The sequence below is a fragment of the Festucalex cinctus genome, chromosome 11, assembly GCF_051991245.1.
Source record: "Festucalex cinctus isolate MCC-2025b chromosome 11, RoL_Fcin_1.0, whole genome shotgun sequence".
Classification (NCBI taxonomy): Eukaryota; Metazoa; Chordata; class Actinopteri; order Syngnathiformes; family Syngnathidae; genus Festucalex; species Festucalex cinctus.
In genome coordinates this window covers 16,563,679-16,585,819 of record NC_135421.1, presented here as the reverse complement: position 1 = coordinate 16,585,819, position 22,141 = coordinate 16,563,679, and the positions used below count along the sequence as shown (strand labels likewise).

At 40.1% G+C, this 22,141-nt stretch overlaps 1 protein-coding gene across 2 annotated transcripts in view; it reads right to left on the bottom strand.

The window, feature by feature from the left end:
- Positions 1-554: 554 nt before the first annotated feature.
- obsl1b (obscurin like cytoskeletal adaptor 1b) overlaps positions 555-22,141 on the bottom strand; it is a 43,404-nt gene continuing 21,817 nt past the window's right edge. The window contains exons 24-32 of one of the 2 annotated variants that reach the window (XM_077537534.1): positions 20,242-20,508; positions 16,998-17,264; positions 14,442-14,554; positions 13,000-13,153; positions 10,864-11,025; positions 10,457-10,561; positions 9,069-9,335; positions 2,690-2,962; positions 555-820 (exon numbers count right to left, since the gene is read on the bottom strand). In XM_077537534.1, the coding sequence (XP_077393660.1) occupies positions 810-820; positions 2,690-2,962; positions 9,069-9,335; positions 10,457-10,561; positions 10,864-11,025; positions 13,000-13,153; positions 14,442-14,554; positions 16,998-17,264; positions 20,242-20,508 (1,619 nt within the window). In that variant the 3' untranslated portion in view covers positions 555-809. Of the gene's footprint in view, positions 821-2,689; positions 2,963-9,068; positions 9,336-10,456; positions 10,562-10,863; positions 11,026-12,999; positions 13,154-14,441; positions 14,555-16,997; positions 17,265-20,241; positions 20,509-22,141 lie in introns of those variants that run through there. The other variant, XM_077537535.1, reaches the window with a different exon arrangement.

The following is a 22,141-nucleotide window of genomic DNA, read 5'->3' as shown; positions in this document are numbered from 1 at the left end:
AATATGAGAGCTTAAAAGTAAAAACTTGACTAAATGCAATTTCTGGAGAAATTGCGTGGGAATGCTGAAAGCTGAATGCTAAGATTTGAATGCACGTGGAATGCTTATGAAGTAAATTGAGAGATAAATTATGAAATGATGACCTCCTGTTTACTGGACACTGCACGTTACCAACTGTGCCACCGAGCAGTATCAGACAACTGGTCATGATGATAAGTTATATGTCTGGAAGTTGGCGTGGAAAGTGATACTTAGAAAAAGTTCAATGTCTGTCCCATTGAAAATGAATTGGGAAAAGTTTATATTAAATGTTAAATTGTTCAAATACTGTAAGTAATGTGGAATCAGACAATATATACCCGAGGAGGCGTCAATTTTTGAAGCGTTGAAATTTAAACAGGGTAAATTGGAAGTATTATGTGGGAGTTGTTACGCGGCAAAAAAGTGTGGAGAATAAAAATCACAATAACATATGAAGCATTCCCACAATAAATCAGACCAATTTGTAACATGAATTTATTGAAATAACATTTGAACATGTTCACACACATTATTTACATGACATTCCCAAGTGATTTTTTTCAGTTATTTAAGTTCCCAAGAAGACAAAATGACACACTGAAATGCAACGTAGTTGAAATACTAACAGGAATTTTTGCTTCTAAAAGGCAAATCACTTTAAAAATAAAAACACGACATTGTATCTGAGATTTTTTTGCCACTTAACACACGTACAAAGTACGTTACAAAACCAAAGAAGAGATGAAAGGATGAAAGTAAGTCTGAAGGTTGACGACGGCTCGCGTCACTCACGGACCACCTGTGAAAATTCAGCACAGGAAAAATTTGACTTAAAAAAAAAATTGTTCCGTTAAGTCAACACAAACTTTCAATACTCTTAAATGCTTTGATAGAAAATTTTATTTTCTTGCTAATGCGGTATGACAAGCTGTTTGTGATCTCTCGCACGTTTCCAAAAAGTTGAAGGTCGCTTGAGCGATTTCACGCCTGACCTACATCCGTCCACAAATAGAGCGCGACTTTTCAACGCGCGTTAGAATCTGCAAAATGTGGCACTCTCGCGTCCAAAAACCGTCACGTACGCTATTTAAAAGCGCCGTACTGGAGGCCACGTCGCATTGGACAATTATTTCCTAACGGCCATCTTTTCACTTAGCACACGCGTGAAATTTCTTCGCGATTGGCGTGAGCAATTAGTCTTTCTAAAACGGGACCTGTTGATGAAAAGGTTATTTTTAATTGCTTGTACAACTGCAGTTAGTCTCCCTGGATCGCAACCTATCATCGGTTAAGAAAAGAAACTATACATTACATTAAAAAACAACACAAAAAAATGGAACAATGTAATACTTGAGTTAATTTCACCCAACTTCCTGGATTTTACAAAGCAACCCAATTTTTGGAGTTTTCTGCAAAACAACCCATTTTTTTTTAGAGTTGTTTTACACAAAATTAATCAACTTTTTAGAGTTATTGTATACAAAATGACACCATTTTTTGAATTGTTTTACACAAAATTTCCAAATTTTTCAGTTATTTTATACAAATTGACACAATTTTTTGAGTTGTTTTACAAAAAAAATCTCCCAATTTTTTGGAATTGTTTTGTACAAAATTACACAATTTTTGGGGTTGTTTTACACAAAATCTTCCATTTTTTTTAAACTTGTTTTATACAAAACAACCCAATTCTTTGAGTTATTTTCTGCAAAACAATCCTTTTTTTTTTTTTAGCTGTTTTACACAAAAACACCCAACTTTTTAGAGTTGTTTTATACAAAATAAGACCATTTTTGGAGTTCTTTTACACAAAATCCTGCAACTTTTTAGTTATTTTATACAAAATGACACTTTTTTTTTTTAGTTATTTTAGACAAATCTCCCAACTTTTTAGAATTGTTTTATACAAAAATGTCACAATTTTTTGTAGTTGTTTTACACAAAATTTCCCAATTCTTCTGAGTTATTTTATACAAATTGACACAATTTTTTGAGTTGTTTTACAAAATAATCACCCAACTTTTTAGTGTTGCTTTATACAAATGACACAATTTTTGAGTTAACAAAAAAATCTCCCTTTTTTTTTTATAGTTATTTTATACAAAATGACACAATTTTTAAGAGTTATTTTATACAAAATTACAATTTTTGTTGTTGTTGTTGTTGTTTTACACCTTTAAAAATAATGTGTCAAATACTGGATGGACCCACTAACTAGGGTCAACTTTGACTTTGTTTTGGAAAAAAATGACAACATTTTTAAGTTGTTTTATACAAAATGACCCTATTTTTACAGGGTAGTGTAAAAACAAAAAAAACTAACAAATTGTTTTGTACTATACAACCCAGAAAGTTGGATCAAATTGACCCAAGTTAGGTTGCTACAATTATTTATTTTTTTAACCTTTTTATTTTTTACTCAAGTGGTTTAATAGAATTTTTTTTGATTGCAGGTTTTATCATCATTATTATTATTATGTAATTTATTTATTATGTATTTTTTATTTTTTTAATGAAATGAAAATGTTAAAGTTAAATACAATTGAACTGCACTATTGGCAGCAATTGTTTTGCCTTCTTGGCATAGTTGGACTGTATGGGTGTACCTAATGTTCGGATGCTTTGCTTTATATTATTAAAACAAACAAATAAAGTCCCCTCGACTTACTCAAGACTGTGAGCTGAGCCGAGCTTTTGGCTTTCCCGCAAGCGAATCCGACCAGGCCGTTCATGGCGGCGGAGGTTTGCTTGAGTGTGAGCCTGTGGACGGTGCTGCCCAGCTTTTCCAGGCACACCTGAGCCCCGGGCTGCACGGGTTCCCCGTTCAGGCTCCACGTCGGCGGCTTCTGGACGGGGGTGGACACCTCGCATTCGAAGACGGCTTCACGCGGGGCCACCACCTCCACGTCACGCAGCTCTCTCACCATCAAAACAGGCTGAGCTGCACAAAAAGGGGAAAGAGTGTCATAGAAGGCACTGCCATCTAGTGGTGAAACAAACTAACTGTCTCCCATTTATCCATTAACTAACTGTACTGTAGAAGGCAGATACATCGCTATTAAAACCCTTTTAATCCTATTTTCGTGGCATTTTTTTATTTTTATTTTTTTCTCAACGTAAAATTCCGAACCTCCGCTTTTATATATTTTTTTTTGTGAGCGCAAATGGTTCCGGAGTTACGGACACTTGGAAAACCGTGCGTCATTTCCTGTCTCCTGCGTCACCGTCAACGTGTAGAAATGACTACCGTAATGTATTGACACGTTGCGAGGAGGTAGGACTCAGACGCAGAGTGTAAGTTGGCCAACAAGGCTGCAGCTTTAATCCAATGAACCAAAAAACACCTCTCAAGGAGGGAAAAAAGGCAGAACAAAAAGAGCTCCAAACTGGAGAATAAACAAGGGCACTCAAAAACAGGGACAACTAAAGGCGCTCCGCTAGGGAGGAAAACAAGGGGCAAACTAAGGGCGCAAGACAAAGCAAGGCAAGACATCGAACAAGGACTGTGGAACAAGGACTGTGAGGACGCTTCCATGCACTGAGATGTGACACTTCGGCAACGGAGGGGAGAATGCAGGTGGCTTTTATGTCCGGGTTGATTGGGAGCAGGTGGAAACAATCATGGGCGTGGACCGGTGATTACTGTGCAGGAGGAAGGGCAAGTGACCTGAGGTGAGAGGGTGGTTAATGACTTCAAAATAAAACAGGAACCTGACTGTGAAATAAAAGCATGACCCGCCACTCTGGTGGCGGCGTGACAGTACCCCCCCCTCAACGGCCGGCTCTCGACGGCCCAGGAACCTCGGGGTGTTCATCATAAAAATCGTCGATGAGGGAGGGGTCTACAATGAACCGGGCGGGCACCCATTGCCGTTCTTCAGGCCCGTAACCCTCCCAGTCAACCAGGTATTGGTGCCCCCGGCCCCGCTTTCGGACGTCCAATAATTTTCTGACCTTATAAACTGGGCCCCCCTCCACCATCTCCGGAGGGGGCGGTGCAGGCTCGGGCGGGACCAGGGAACTGTCCTGAACAGGCTTGACCTGGCTCACATGGAAGGTAGGGTGGGTGCGGAGGGATCGAGGCAGGCGCAGGCGCACGGCGGCTGGACCTACTGTCTTGGTGATCGGGAATGGCCCCACGAATCTAGGGGCCAACTTTGGACAAGGTACATTTAGATGAAGGTTCTTCGTCGATAGCCATACCTTTTGACCTGGTTGATACTGGGGTGCGGCCCTCCTCCTCCGGTCAGCAGCTCTTTTCATCCTGTCGCCTTGACGTTGTAGTGCCAGTCGAGCCGCTGACCAGATTCGGCGGCACCGGCGGACCATGGCGAGAACCGAGGGAACTGAGGCTTCCTCCTCCAGGTCTGCGAAGTAAGGTGGGTCGTAACCATGCACACATTTGAACGGCGTGATTCCTGTGGCAGAGGTGGGTAACGAGTTATGAGCCAGTTCAACCCAAACCAAGTTTTTGCTCCAGGTGGACGGATTTTGGGAGACCAAGCACCGGAGTCCGGTCTCCAGCTGTTGATTTAGCCTCTCGGCTTGTCCATTGGCTTCCGGGTGGTAGCCCGAGGTTAAGTTCGCCTTGGCCCCTATGGCTCTGCAGAACTCTTTCCAGAAACGAGAGACGAACTGGGGCCCGCGGTCGGACACAATGTGTCGCGGGAATCCATGGGTTCTGAATACTTGGTCTATCATTATTTCTGCTGTTTTCTTGGCGGAGGGTAACTTGGGTAATGGAATAAAGCGGACCATCTTTGAGAAGCGATCAACAACTGTAAGTATTGTGGTTTTACCATGTGATGTGGGAAGTCCAGTGACAAAGTCCATTGATATTTCAGCCCAGGGTCTTGAGGGGATCGGTAGTGGCTGAAGGAGGCCCATCCGAGGTTGATTAGATGATTTATTTCGGGCACAGACTGGGCAGGCCTTTACATATTCCTGTACCGAGGCTTCCATGGAAGGCCACCAGAATCTTCGGGCGACAGCGAACAGGGTCCTGCGAGTACCTGGGTGACAAGACAGACGAGAGGTGTGTGCCCAGTTGATCACCTGTGCTCTTAGGGCCTCCGGGACGAAAAGCCGTCGTGGTGGGCATTCTTTCGGGGTGATCGTGTCTTGAAGGGCGTCCTTGACTTCCTCTTCAATCTGCCAGGACAGGGCTCCTACTATGCAGTCTCTCGGCAGGATGGGTTCAGGTTCGGTTGCTGTGGATTCCGGGTCATGAATACGTGAAAGGGCATCTGCTTTAACATTCTTGCTTCCGGGTCTGTAGGTCAGAGAAAACGAAAATCTGTTAAAAAACAATGACCACCTGGCCTGTCGGGGGTTCAGTCTTTTTGCTTGGCGCAGGTACTCCAGGTTGCGGTGATCTGTCCAAATGATGAAGGGGTGTTCTGCGCCCTCCAGCCAGTGCCTCCACTCTTCTAGGGCGACCTTGACCGCCAGTAGTTCCCGATCTCCAACGCTGTAATTGCGCTCGGCCTTGGAGAGCTTCCTGGACAAGAATGCGCAGGGGTGCACCTTTCCATCCTCCTGGCTCCTTTGGGATAGGACGGCCCCGACGCCCAGATTGGAGGCATCTACCTCAACCACGAACTGGCGGGTAGGGTCGGGAACTCTGAGTATCGGAGCCTCTGTGAAACGTTTCTTGAGTGTGTTGAACGCGGCGTTGGCCTCCGGAGTCCAGACGAAGCGTTGCTGTGGCGAGGTCAAGGCATGGAGTGGAGCTGCGATGGAGCTGAAGTTGCGGATGAATCGTCTGTAAAAGTTGGCGAATCCCAGGAACTGTTGCACCTTCTTTCTGGACTCAGGTGTGGGCCAGTCCCTGACCGCGCTGACCTTCTCTGATTCCATCTCGACTTTGCCAGGAGATACGACGAATCCCAGAAATGAGATGGTATCGGCGTGGAAAAGGCTCTTCTCAGCCTTCACGTAGAGCCGGTGTTCAAGCAGGCGTTTCAAGACTTGGGTGACATGGTGCTGGTGGGTTTTCAAGTCCGGTGAGTAAATCAATATGTCGTCCAAATAAACATATACGAACTGGTCGATGAAGTCCTTGAGCACGTCATTGATCATGGCCTGGAAAACAGCTGGCGCATTCGTGAGTCCAAATGGCATGACTAAGTATTCATAGTGGCCTCGGGGAGTATTGAAGCCAGTTTTCCACTCATCCCCTGCACGAATACGGACGAGATGATAGGCGTTGCGGAGATCCAGTTTGGTGAATATCTTGGCTTGCTGGAGCTGGTCGAATACTGAGGACATCAAGGGCAGAGGATAACGATTCTTGACTGTGATTTCATTCAGGGGACTGTAGTCAATGCAAGGGCGTAATGAGCCATCCTTCTTGCCCACAAAGAAAAAACCGGCTCCAGCTGGCGATGACGAGGGCCGAATAAGTCCGGCTTTCAAGGAAGTGTCTATGTACTCGTTTAGGGCCTTGCGTTCGGGACCCGAAACAGAGTACAATCTCCCCTTGGGGATGGTAGATCCAGGAATCAACTCGATCGCACAGTCATAGGATCGATGTGGGGGAAGTGACATGGCCTTGGTCTTGCTGAACACCTCCCTGAGAGGATGATAGCAGGTGGGAACGGTGTTCAGGTCCGGGTAATCCTGGTCATTCACGAGAGACACCTGTCGGATGGCAGCGGGAGGTGCCTCTGCCGCTGGCCGCTCCACCCCATGGTGTTCACAATCATCTCCCCAGTCCAGGACTCGCCCCGATCGCCAGTCGATGCGGGGGTTGTGCAACTGCAACCAGGGATGACCCAGGACCAGTGTGTGTGATGGGGAACGGAAGACATGGAAGCGAAGAAGTTCTCGGTGCTGTCCAATATGGATCTCAAGAGGCTCTGTGACATGTGTGATGAGGAATAAGTCTTTCCCATTGAGCGCCCTGGCCCTCATATGGGTGGAAAGTGGCTCCGTGCCTGCCTGCAATTTTTCCACCAGACCCCAATCCATGAGGCTCTCGTCCGCTCCGGAGTCAATGAGAGCTAGTAGGTCTGTGGAAATGGCATTGCAGGAAATCTTGACTTGCGTGAGTTTTCGGTTTTTGCCTTGCTTGTGAGTCGCGGTACCCACCGGAGAGCCTCTCTTGGTGGGACAAGCTACCACCAGATGGCCTTGTTCTCCACAGTAGTAGCATCGCCCCTCTTGACGACGTCGCTGGCGTTCGTGGTGAGACAATCGGGCGCGGTCCAGCTGCATCGGCTCCTCGTCACTCTCGCTGGGCCTTCCCGCGGTGGGCGACTGGGGAAGGGCACCTCGCGGAGGGCCTCTTGCTTCTGGGTGCCGGAAGAATCCGGAGCCGTGTCCCCGTTGATGTCCGCTGGTCTGCAAAAGATCTCGCCGTCGATGATCTGTGCGGATGGCCAACGAGATCAATGAGTCCAAATCGCCAGGTAAGTCCACTGGCAATAAGAGTTCTTGCATGGCTGTGGAAAGCCCCTTTAAAAAGTGGTCAAAAAGGGCTGTGTCATTCCAGCCACTCTTGGCCGCTAGAGTTCGGAATCGGATTGCGTAATCATTCACCGATTCTCGGCCTTGTCTGAGGTTGCTAAGCTCTCGAGTCTTTTCCCGATCCATGTTGGTTGGATCGAACACGAGGCGAAGTGCCCTGCTAAACCCGGCTGCGGTTGAGCAAGTCGGGGAGTGCCGTGCCCATTCCGTGGTGGCCCAGTCTCTGGCTCGTCCAGTCAGATGGGAAATCATGAAGGCCACACGGGAACGGTCGGTGGGAAAAGCCTGTGGCGAAAGTTCAAAATGTAAGTCGCATTCGGTCAGGAATGCCTGACATTGTCCTTGGTCTCCCGAGTATCGCTCCGGGGGAGCCAGTCTCAACCCCGCCCCGGTCAAGGCTGGAGTTGGGATCGGTGGTTCTGCGGTCTCTGGTTTCGTGATGGCCGGCGTGGAGTGTCGCAGGTGGCTCATTAGCTCCTGCACCTGTCCAGCGAGCTCTCCCATCCGGGTGACCATCGCCTGCTGGAGCTCCTCTGTCTGCGACAGGCGGGCGGCCTGTCGTCGAAGTGCAGCCTCCAACTTCTCCGCTGGGTCCATGCTGGCCGAAGTGTACTGACACGTTGCGAGGAGGTAGGACTCAGACGCAGAGTGTAAGTTGGCCAACAAGGCTGCAGCTTTAATCCAATGAACCAAAAAACACCTCTCAAGGAGGGAAAAAAGGCAGAACAAAAAGAGCTCCAAACTGGAGAATAAACAAGGGCACTCAAAAACAGGGACAACTAAAGGCGCTCCGCTAGGGAGGAAAACAAGGGGCAAACTAAGGGCGCAAGACAAAGCAAGGCAAGACATCGAACAAGGACTGTGGAACAAGGACTGTGAGGACGCTTCCATGCACTGAGATGTGACACTTCGGCAACGGAGGGGAGAATGCAGGTGGCTTTTATGTCCGGGTTGATTGGGAGCAGGTGGAAACAATCATGGGCGTGGACCGGTGATTACTGTGCAGGAGGAAGGGCAAGTGACCTGAGGTGAGAGGGTGGTTAATGACTTCAAAATAAAACAGGAACCTGACTGTGAAATAAAAGCATGACCCGCCACTCTGGTGGCGGCGTGACATGTATGAGGTATCGACGTAAAGCTCCACTCCTCTGCTTTCAGTATCAGATGGAATTACGTTGCTAGCGCTAACGGTTCAGGAGTTACGGTAATTTGAAAAACATGCGTAATTTGCTGTCGGGGACGACAGGTTCATATTTTCAGAGTTAACCAATCAACCAAAACCTTTATTTCACCAGAAAATACAAAGTAACTGAGAGTGAGTGTCTCTTTGAAATATATAAAGCTCAGAAACATCATCTATGTTTACTATTCTGGTCCTTCTGATGATGCCCCCTCTAGTGGATAAACCCCGCCCCTAGGATGAACCTCATGTTATACTTTGTGATTATGCATTAGATTCCTGCTGACTGGTTAGGATGGAGTTGATGATGTTACATAGATGTTATATACTTGAAAATAAATAAATAAATAAATAAATAAATAAAGCATGTGATTTTGCCCCGACGAGCGCCTCTTACCCTCCACCGTCAGTTTGGCCGAGCACGCGTACTCGCCGACCTGCATGCTGTAGGTGCCCTCGTCGTCCAGCGCCACCTGCTGGATGATGAGCTTGCGATAGCAGCCCTCGCTGCTGATCTCGAAGCGCTCGGAGGGCAGGATGACGCTGCTGCCCTTGTACCAGCGGATGCTGCACCGCGGGTTGGACACGGTGCAGTCCAGCATCACGCGGCTCTTCTCCAGCGCCGTTTTGTCCTCAAGCGGCTTCACGATGCTCAGGGGAATCTCTGGAAAGTGCACGCTGGGGTTTAGTTTCGGGATCAGACCGATTATCGGCCGGCTTTTTCACGTAATGTGAAAGACGATAAAGTTGGCCGGTGAATGCTTGCGAACGTATAGCGAATTTCGGCTTTTCATCATGATTTTAAAACGTTCACAGACAGTTTTGACTCATCGCAAAGAATTTCAATCATATTCAGACATATTTTTTTACTCTCTGCGAATATCTTTTGAAAGCGTTTTCCCAAACATGACGAAAAACGCAAATGAGCTATAATTCATTTGTCACTCAGTGAGATACAAGGAACTTTCTTTTATGGATTTATTTAAATTTCTACTTTATAAAAAATAATGCTGACACTGGAAATTCTCTACACGTTTTATTTCTGATATATAAATAAATAAATAAGAAATTATGTTTTAATTTTGGAAAACTTTATTTACAGTATAAATCTGTGATTTTTTGTTGCTTTATGTGTCTTCTATATTTTTTTCTTCCAATATGTACTTTTATAATCATTTTTTTAAATATATATGTTCAAAATAAATTTAAAATAAAATAATTAAAAAAAAATCTAATAAATAAATAAATAAGAAATGATCATGATATTGTAGGGAGATTGGCGATATTTAAAAAAGGTCAATATTGTAAAAAAAAAAAGAAGAAAAAAAAGCTCATACTAAAAAAACCAAAAACAAACCAAAAAAAAACCCCCACAATATTGTGCTTTTGTACATTACAGCAATGGAAAATATTAAAAAATATATTATAAATATTAGATATAAAAATATATAAATATAATGACCATTAGTGTGGATTTTAAACAAAGAAGGGCCAAAACATGTCTTGTGAAAATTAAACTACACTAAAAAAAGTAGCCACCAGAGGGTGCTAGAACTGCACAAATGGAAATCAACCTGACTTTTTTTTTTTTTTTAACAGATGTGCTGCTTTTAATATCGTGACATGACGACCACGATATATTGCGGCAGTTTTACTGTAGCGATATCACGATATTTCCGTTATTGTTACATCCCTATAATCACAAGTTTAATTTGGCCGTTTTGATAATGGAAAAGAAAAGCAAAAAAACAAGGAGGAAAGTAGTTATGACAAGATTTTTTTTACCTTTCACCTGCAACTTGGCAATGGAGTTCACGTGTCTGGCAACAAATTTGATCTCCCCCGAGTCCTCGGGACGCACGTTGCACATCAGGAGAAAGTGTTTGGTCCCTGAAATGTTAATAAAACTCAACTTTATTTATAAAGCACTTTGAAACATGTATACAAAGTGCTGCATGTGGAACAGAAATCGGTCATGCAGTAAAGTTAAGTAAAAGAAGAACAACAAAACATTGGAAGCAAGTATACAAGTAGATAAATTTGGCTTCAATCAATTAATAACAAGAAGTAGGTACGTGAATAAATGAATGACTAAATACATACATACATAAATAATGAGACATGAAATTGAAACTTCGAAACTGAAATTGCAAACTTCCGAAGTTCTCCATCCATCCACAACTTGCACTGACCTTCCTGTCGGGTCTTGACGGTGCTGGTCTGATGAATCATCTCGCCGTTTTTGTACCATTCTCCCGGCACGTCTTCCACCGAGATCTCGCAAACAAAGACGGCGTTCTGATCTTCGGCGATGCTTAAATCCTCCAGGGCCTGCACCACCAGCAGCTCCCGTTCTGGAAATGGATATTTCATCAACTTGCGTTGAGGATTATTAGCATGATATTTCTTCTTGTTCCATCCACAGTCTGTGTTGCTATTTTTTTATTTTTTTGCAGACCAGAGCAGCACACAGTGTCGCGTAATTCCCAGCAGATGGCAGTGTTGAGATGAACTGTGATGATGATTGAGTTAGCGCATGTTAACTGGTCATTGGTGAGCTTTTCTCAATGAGAAGCAGAGCATTAGTAAATAGTGCAACTTCTTCTTCTTTCTTTCTTTCTTTCTTTCTTTCTTTCTTTCTTTCTTTCTTACTTTCTTGTTTTTTAAATAAACATACAGCCCAGAACCAGCCGTCATTCGTGTCTTTTTTTTCCCCCAATAAAAATGACTGTTGTTGTTAAGTTTGTCCACTAGAGGTCGCACTGCCAACCACTTACCACTTCAATCCCGCTGCGAATGAAATTGCCTGCTACTTTCAGATTTGACAGCTGATTATTGACGCACTTGTGAAGGCAGAAAGATTTCAAGTTTCGGGAGTAAAGTAAGCCTACTTGATATCGAATGCTGTACGTGCCACCTTTGCACTGTGACAAATACACGTCAGTTCAAAAGAGCCTCGATTGCTGGAACTATTTTGTTTTTTGTTTTTCCCCCCATGCATGCCACAATTTATACAGTAGGCCTATGTAGTTCTATGTATACATTTGGAAGGTCGGCGGATAACTGCACATTCATTTCCTGGTAAAATAAAGGTTTTGATTGATTGGTTGATTACTATTTATCATGATTAGTTTTCCTTATTCAGTCCTACCCTACAGAAAGAAGCGTGGAACTGCCAATGTGGAGTAATCATTTTTAACTGGCAAATACTTTCGAATGTATTTGCAAGAACATTCATACATAATTGTAGGCTAATTGCTTAATAACATAATTGGGCTAACAAATTCTAGCAGGAGCCCGTTAGAATTAGGTATCCAAACATCACAATATGATATTATCACAATGTGAAGTTCACGATACGATACTTATAACGATATTGTGGGGAGGTTGGCGATACAAAAGAGGTCAAAATATTGTAAAAAAAAAAAAAAAAAAAAAACAGCAATAATAAATATGAAAAATATTATAAATATTATATATAAAAATTGAGGAACTTACCTGTTAATGCAAGCACACATGGAGTTCCTATATCGACTTGGTTCATAACTCATGTTACGTTCCCCTTCATCTGACCATTAGACTTAGACTTGACTTTAGCGTGGATTTTAAACATAGAAGGGCCAAAACATGCCTTGTGAAAATTTAACTGCACTAAAAACACGAGCCACCAGAGGGTGCTAGAACTGCGCAAATGGAAATCAACCTGACTTTTTTTTTTTAACTGATTATCGTGACATGACGACGACGACGATATATTGTGGCAGTTTTAATATCGCGATATCATGATATTGCCGTTAGCGTTATATCCCTAGTTAGAACATGTACCCATGTATGTTGCATCTGGCCTACATGATACGGCATAGTGACCCCCCCCCCCACCCTACCCCCTCGAAATTGGCCAGAGAACAATCAACAAAATAAGAATATTCTATAGGCAAAGTCTTTAAGCTAAAGAGCAAAAAAAAAAAAGACTCGTCCTCCCCTCCCTGGTACTGATGCAGCACAAATACGCAACTTTTTAATGTCTGCAAACTTAATTGAATGAATAAAAAAATATTTCAAGATGTCAAATAAAATGTGGGAGGGGCTTCACTGGAGCTAGTGTAACGCCGTGCCTGGTCCTACCCAACTGTTGCTCAAATCTTTATTGACCACATGGACACTGAACACACCATTAGCACCATCACGTCATGTTCGGATAGATGTTTAAAAAATAAATAAATAAATAAATAAATAAATAAATAAATAAATAAATAAAAAATTGAAAAAAATACAACACATCCCCGACTCATGTCGTCATAGACCATGTTATCGGCAGCGGACTTTACCGTAGACCTCCACGGTGCCGCTTGTAGCCACTTCTCCGGCGTCGCAGGTGTACACGGCGGAATCGCTGACGAGACATTTGGCGATCTGCAGAAATCGCTTCCTGCCGATGGCGTAAACGCGCACACTTTTGCCCGGCTTCACCTCGACGCCATTCTGAGGAGGACGACAAAAACAACACTTCAACAAACAGACGAGTGCGGACGGAGAATGTAACACTATCACGGTACCAAAGTACGAATGACAAATATATTTTGAAAAAACAACAACTTCTAAGCCATCATAAAAAGCAGTTAAATACAAAACTGTAATTGTGGTGGTAACTGAGCTGGCAAAGTATTTGTTGTTTTAACAAATTAACCCATTGACTGGCAGCCATTTTGACTGAAGCAACCCCCTTCGCTCCTGGCTGTTTTAATGGATTTTGACTGATTTTGCAAGGCCCACAGAATATTGTGTTCTATGGCTACAAAAACATGGAACCTACCAAAAGAAAGATTAGAGTCTCTTCTTTCATCAGGGAAAAAAAGTATGTTTCTCTTTGTTTTCGTTTTGCAGCAATTAGCATTAGAATATAGCTAAGTTTAATCAATATTCACATTCCTGGTGAAAACACTGGTAAAAAGAGCTTGTTGCAACATGACCCTGGTTGATCTCATACTCTGCTGCCACCTGCTGGCCGGTTTTGTAATTACTACCATTTTTTTCAGCCGTTCTCTGCAGTTGAGAGGCTGCATCAAAGCCTTCTGTATGTTCTAGCATAAAAAACAATCAAACGTATAAATACGTCTTTGGGACACTTAATACATTTAAAATAGAACGTATTTATACGTTTTTGGGAGCAAACGAGTTAATGTTTTTTTTTTTTTAAGTGGAACCCATCTGTGGCTATTTACATATTTTGGCATGCATCTGTAATACTCCAAACTACCACAAGATGTCAGGAAATCACTAGCAAATAGGAAACAAAGTAGCAATTGCTGTTAAGAAGTATTATTGTACAGTTCAGGGAGGAGCTAAATTTAACCTTGGTTGTGATTGGATGTGACGGAGAGTCATCTCTGATTGTGCATGTACATGTGCACTATTAAACCACAAAAAAAAACAAAAAACAAAACAAAACATTGAAGCCATTTATTTTGAAGGGTAATGTTTTGTGATCATAGGTGAAACTCTTAAAATAGTAAAAATGTACAGTAATTATTCCCAGTCTGCGCTTCCATTACCCTCAGTTTTGCGCACAAGGCAAAAGCAAGCTAGTATTGAAAACACTGGATCTGCGAAAAAACAAAACAAAACAAAAACTCTCAAATATCGCAAAAACGTTTTTGCGCCCTCATGAGGTGGTTTTTGGGACGTGTCAAAATAGAAGTATTTTGCAAAACGTCTTATATTGACGATTTACTGACTCGTCATTCATAACATCGGAGAGTATAATACTCGCCTTCATCCACTTGACGTCCACATTGTGCCTCGACAATTCACATTCAATGGAGACGACCGATCCCTCAGGGATCTTCTGGTCTTCTAATTTGCGGAAAATTGTCACGGGAGGTTCTGGAGAGAGACAGTAAGGGCAAGTTATGGACCAACATCAAATTCCACTGACATGTCAATCATAACACAACATACGAAAACATCTCAAGGATCCAGGACCGAAATCGAACAGAAAGTCGGCCATTTTGGTTTAAAGCAGCCATTTTGGGTGCTACTAATGCGGACTAATTTAATAAATCTTGTTTGGTCCAAAATGAACTTGCATAATTATAGTGTTTCAAAGAAATGTATTTGTCTTAATATTTTTTTTTTTACAAGTTTAAACATTTTCATGTTTTGTACCAAAAACAAATGATTGTTCAATTATTTTTCAACTACATTTTAATCATTTAATTGAATAAAAAAAATTTGAAAATGAAAATGAACTTGTATAATTTTAGTGTTTCGAAGAACTTTATTTGTCTTAATATATATAGATTTTTTACATGTTTAAACATCTTCTTGTTTTGTACCAAAAACAAATGATTGTTTTTTAATTAATTCAATAATAACATAAAAATAACAATGAATAAATAAATAAATTAATAAATTAATTGTTATTTTATCATATTTATTTATAGTTATTAATTTAATAATAATAATAAAAGCATACAATTAATTAATTAATTAATTAATTGTTATTTTTATATTATTATTATTAAATTAATTAAAAAACAATTGTACAATCATTTGTTTTTGGTACAAAACAAGAAAATGTTTAAACGTAAAAAACAAATATAAGACAAATTTCTTTGAACACTATAATTAATAATTATTATTAAGTTCATTTTGGACCAAACAAGATGTATTAAATTAGTTATTTTAAAAAAAAGTGTAAAAGAATTAATAATTTTTTTTCTTGTTATTTTTACATTATTATTAAAGTAATTAAAATATAATTGAAAAACAATTGGACAATCATTTGTTTTTAATTAATTAATTAATTTATTTATTTATTAATTAATATTCACATTTTAATTAATTACATTTCAGTTATTACCAAATGAATCATGATCCATATTTTCTTCATAATCAAGCAACCCAGGTTCTGGTTTAACCGTTAGGCATTATTGTGACCCGTTTTGGGCCTTTTGATGGTTCTGACCAAGTCATTTCAAAATAAGATAACGCCCAGGGGATAAAGGCACTAATGTGAAGTTAGAATTAAGTTATTCACAAAAAAATAAATAATAAATGCACAACTATGCAGAAAATATCCAAATGTTATGACCAAAACTGAAAGTATCCATTGCGTGAAGTTGTGCATAATTTAGCGTGATGACATCGCGATCCGGTTGTCATCAGGCGGATGAAAGTCTCAATGGCGAGCTCAACGGGATGACAACCGAGTGACTTGGCAGTGACTGGATTTTTTTTTTTTTTTTGACAGCATGAGGTTCAACTGGCAGCTGACAGAAAAGCCGCCGCTTTTCACTGGGAGGCTATTTTGTGTTTGGAACGTGAGGCCGGGACAAAAAGGTGGCGCTCGCCGGTCCAAAAGTGCCAATCCATTCTCTTATCCAGCCTCCCTGTCGGTCGTCTGTCATTCGATATACGCTGAGTGGACCACTTTAGCTGCCAGTCTGGGGTCTTGACATTTTTTGGGTCCAGCCACTTGTATACAGAGAAGACATTTTTCCAAGAACCCCATAGTACTCTTAACATGACTCATTTCAAGTCATCATACCACCTAAATTGAGTTAGCAAAACAAATGTAAACATTTCGATTGCAACACACAAATAATAGGCCTAAACATAAACAGAAATAAACATAAACATACCATTTACATCAGGGACCTTTGAATGTCTCATGAATCGATTTTCCATCCAAAATGATTTGATGGACAATGATTTCTGCTTCAATTTATAGATGAGCAAAGAATTGCCATGATCTACTCCAGTCTGACCCGCTAATGCTAATTAGCGCGCTACTCGCAGCACTTTTATCGCTCAAAAGATCGGCTATTCATACAAAAACACTTCAGGAATGTATACAGAGAAGCGTCTTAACATTACTCAGCATATGCTCTTTCTACTTTTTAAAAAAAAAAGCAACTTTTATTGGCATAACTTGATCGTGACTTTTTCCTTCTGCTCTCTAATGTGGCTACAACTTTACGGCATATCAGAAGGCACGGAACCACACTGCCCCTAAGTGGCCAAATTGGGTACAACATGAACAGCGTTCCCAGTTAAACAACGGCAAGACAGTATAACATAATTTAAGTAAAATCGATATTGGGACATTTAAAATCGATTCTGAATCGTACTAAATGAGAATCGTGATTCTTATGAGAGTCGATTTTTTTTGGGCTGGGGCACACCCCTAATTTACATCCTGATAGTACAACGCCCACAAGAGGGCGCCAGTGACACAAGAACGACTTTGACCGCCCTGCTGCACTAAAATGGCCTCGACGGCAAGTGGTGTAAATCCCGGCTAAAGAGGCTTCAAACGTCCTACCCTTGACGACGAGCCTGGCGGACGTTTTCAGCTTGTCGGCGCAGAACATGAAGGTGGCCGTGTCTTCCACCGACAGGTTGCAAACGGTCAAGCTGTGGACGTGCCCCTTGGCGCTGATACGGAAGTGACTGGTCAGCTTGAGCCGGCTTCCGTTTCGCCACCACGTGCCGGCCACGTTGGGATGGGACAGTTCCACCTCCAGGGTGACGGTGTCTCTCTCCATGGTTGTCAGGTCGCTCAGGCCCTTCTTGATTGTCACTTTTCGAGCTGCAAAAGGACAAATCCAATTCGCTCAGAGAGATATTTGATGTGGCATTCCATTTCGCATTATTCTGCAAAATTGGGGCCTCAACAATGCCTGGATATTTGAAAATGTTTTTTTTTTTTTTTTACAAGCATAACTTGCACACTAAAACATATCGTCTCATTGCCGTGGAGACAGCCTTGGCTAGCCTAATCGGGAATACGAATGTCGAGAATGAGCAAAGTACAGTGACATCTGGTGGCTGCTTTAATTTGTAAAGTTTGCCTCTTTAGTTTAAAATTGTTCTATCCGGGATCCCACACATTATAGTTTTGGATTTATTTATTTATGTTTTTTTTTTTTAGTTAGTTTTTATTTCATTTTGAGTTGTTTTTTTTTGTTAGTTGTAAATAGTTATCAGGGTGGTTCTTATTAGTTTTATTTATTTAATAAATGCTTACTTTTAGTTTAGTTTTAGTTAGTTTCAGTATTAGTTTTAGTTTTAGTTTTTTTTTTTAATGTATATTACTTGTGCGCAATATTTAAAAAAAACACTGGGAGAAATGTTATCAGAAAGTGCTTTTCTATTGGCTGCTGCTGCTAGATGACGTCTCTTCTGTGTGACACATTTTCAATCGTCCCTTTTCCAGTTAATATCAAAATAAATCTACTTAAAATCACATTGAAAACGAGACTAAGTGCAATTTCTGTAGAAATTGTGTGGGAATGCTGAAAGTTTAATGCTAATAGGTGAATGCTAAGATTTGAATGCATGTGGGATGCTTATGAAGTAAATTGAGTAAATTGAGAATGCTTCAGCATTCCCACAATCATCCGCAAAGGATCATGCATTAAATTAATTACCAAAGACTAAAACAAAGGACATTTTTGCTATAATTATAGTTAATTTTAGTTAGTTTTGTCAACATCAAATGTAGTTTCAGTTAGTTTTCATTTTTCAAAAAGCATTTTTGTTTTTATTTTATTTCGTTGACGAAATTGTTTTTTGAATTTTAGTTTTTTCGTTAGTTTTAGTGAATTAAAATAACCTTGATTGCGGCCAAAGGTATATTTCTCATCCAAGTGCCCTCGGGCTCGCATTGCAACCATCACGTGACTAAAAAAAGAAAACAAAAAAACAAAACAAAACAAAAAAAAACAGGTTGAGAGCACTTTGACGTCAATCTGAGTCGACAGCAAAGGACGACATAATGTTAAAACGGCGGCACCCTGAGATGGCTCGACACAAATGGATTAATCTGCTTAATTCTTATTCCAATGTAAGCAATATTAATCATAATACCGTGTTTAACTAAGTTTAAATGTTGACTGCAACCACGTGCAGCGTCCATATTGCTGTCCCGGGTTCTGTTTTTCATGCAGCAGTCTTTTATGATAATCATGTTGGTATTTTGGTGCATCTGAGTCCGAGGGCTTTACACAAAAGCCGACTTTGAATCTGCCAACATTTCTCACGGATTCTAACATTGTGAAAAAAAAAAGGAGTGTTTATTTTGGAGACCCGATGACAACAACAACCTTGGTTGTTGAAGGCCAGGGTGTAAATTTAGAAGCAACGAGGGGGAGATCCAAATTCATTGGCGGTGCCAGCGGCCTGAGGTCCTGACTTTCCCCTTCCCGAGTGATGAAAGAAAAGAACTTAAGTCACTCTACGGGCAGACCTTCATAGGAATAATCGGCGTTTACGGGGCATGTGTGTGGGCCCTGATCGTCGTCATCGGCGAAACCGTCAGCAGATTTTTGTTTTTTTTTGTTTTTTTGTTTTCCCCCAACACAGCCAGTGGTTGAATGGAAGTTCAAGCAACTAAATACAAATACAAGTACAAAGACAGAGGATCAGAACTTTCTCCTTACTTGCTTACTTAAATTTGTTAAAAGAAAAAAAAAATCAGCCTGTTTTTGTCAAAATGTGACATTTCATGAAAAAAAACCTGCTTACATTTATGTGAAAATACAAAATGTAAATGAAAAGGAGTCAAGAGAAAAATAAATCTGATCTTGTTTTCTTTTTACATTTTTCGTTTTAATTTGGTTTCTAGCATCACTAATTAAATGAATTTACCATTATCTTCTAAATGGCTTTTCACCTACAGTAGCTGGCAGTCGCTCTTAATTGCACATTTATTTATACCAATCTCTTTCAAAAAAAAAAAAAAAAAAAAAGGATTATCCTTGTCTCTTGTTTCTTTGATAAGGTTGTTCCATAACTTTTTATCCGAGCTTTAATTCTTGGAATTTCAATGCCATCAGGTGAAATTGTAGTTGATTAGTCTTAAATAATAATAATAATAATAATAAGAATAATAAGAATAATATATATATATATATATATATATATATTATATATATATATATATATATATATATTATATATATATATATATTTATATATATATATATATATATATATATATATATATATATATATATATATATATATATATATATATATATATATATATATATCCATCCATCCAAAATAAAAATAAAAAATAACATTTTTGTGAACAAAATGAAAGAGATGTTTTTACAAAAAAATGAAAACTCATAAACAAATAATAAAAATATATAAATAAATAAATAGATTAAAACAAAAATAAAACAAAAATAAAAATAGATTAAAACAAAAATAAAACAAATATATAATAATATAATACAATTATATATATATATATATATATATATATATATATATATATATATATATATATATATATATATATATATATATATAATCTTTGTCAATTAATATCAGCTCCCGGAAAAAATGTGGTTGTAGGTGAACTCAAACCCAAACGTCCCAAACTTTAAGCACAGCAGAATTGTGAGTCCTTTTCCGCTTGTAACCGTGCTCTCAATGTTGACTCATTCAGGGTGGCAGTCAGCTGTCAGGTGCAATCAGGCCCCTGCGCAAGCACCCCGCTGGCCCCTCACTCACTCAAATTACTTCTCCTCAGTCATTGCTTCGCGCGCACTCACGTTCCACCGTGAGCTGGGCTTGCGTGCAGTCGTGAAGGGTCTCGCAGCTGTAGGACCCCCGGTCGGACGCAGCCAGTTTGTGGATGGTCAGGCTGTGCTCGCGGCCCTTGTGCTTCAGGGTGTATTTGGCCCCCGGGTGGATCAGCACCCCTTGCCTCATCCATTGCACCTCCCTGGAATCCTGGCTCACCTCCACTTCCAGGGTGGCGTCGCCGTATTCCTCAGCTGCAACCGGCGACATCTTCTTGGTGAACGTCACCTGCTGTTCTGAAAAAAAAAAAAAAAAGAAAAAAGAAAAAAAAGACCAAAAATAAAATAAAATGCATGACTCCATTGACAGTGATCTGATTTACAGTGCGTGGAAGTTAAAGTGAAAATACTTTGTTATTAGGGGTGTTTAAAAAAAAAAATCGATTCGGCGATATATCGCGATACTACATCGCGCGATTCTCGAATCGATTCAATAATCGGCAGAATCGATTTTTTAAATATTTTTTTTATTTTTTATTTATTTTTTATTTTTTTTTAGGATTCACACCTTGAGCATGGAAGAATGTTATATGAACGGAACATTAAGCCTTAATATTTTATTTTAATGCTGTTCAAACATGAAACAGATTACAACCTCTATAAGACTGAAATTTCAGATAAATAAATAATACATTTTCATATAAATCTTACACTCTACAAGCTTACTGATTAGTATTTTCTAAATTTGAATGAAAAAAAATCGCAACAATCGACTTATAAATTCGTATCGGGATTAATCGGTATCGAATCGAATCGTGACCTGTGAATCGTGATACAAATCGAATCGTCAGGTACTCGGCAATTCACACCCCTATTTGTTATTGTACAGGATTTTTTTTTATATTTATTTATTTATTTATTTTAAGTTATCTGTACTCTACTTGAGTACTGTACGCGTTTGTTTGGTGACTTACGACTTTGACTCCTATGGAAGCGTGGAACTGCCATTTTACAGTAAACATTTTTGACTGACAAATCCATTCAAAAATATTTTCAAATACGCTGAAATGTACTTAGGCTAAATGCTACAAACATAGCATTATTTCCTATAATGATGGGTAAAAATACTGAACAGAAATCATGCACTATAGACATAATAATAAATCATAAAAAAATAGCGAATAAACAGTGCTTACCTAATTTTCAAACATATTGGTAAAATGTAGGCCAAATGCTTAAAAATTAAATAAAAAAGAATAAATAAGGTTTTAGCATTTAGCTTACTTTATTGTGGTTGTGACACGTGGTATACAGTTATATTCAAAAGTATTGTATTTAGAATTATATTATTCCCACAGGTTTTCTATGTTCATTTATAGTGCAGCCCATGTTCGGGCGGTCATCTTGTGTTATTGCTTAATAGTTGAGGAAAACAGGAGAAAAATGTGGTTTTCTAGAAGTTGTAATTACTAACGCCGACCAGCGGAGGGCAGCGTTCGCTATTTTGTGTTCATGGCCTGGGGGGAGCTTAACATTCTAAAGCGAAGAAGAGCCACACGCAGTGTGAAGCCAGCGCATGAAGTTAATCATATTTTGTTTTACAGGTAAGAGAATGTTGCTAGAATATCATATGTTGATGGATGCTTATGTCAATTGATGGTTTTGTGATTCATATTGAAGTGAATATTGTTGAGAATGATGTTAATGATCCCGAACGTGACTGAGTAGTTAAAATGGATAACAAAGTAATGGCGAGACAGCGCAACATATGGTGTTGCTACTGAATGTTGCTATTATTTCATTTTTGGGTACTTGATAACGACGATTGTGTCTGAGTTGATTCTAAAGCGAAGTATAGCTACACGCAATGTGGAGACAGCCGTGTATGTGAATGCTGTGCATTAAACAAATATTTTGTGTTTTACAGAAA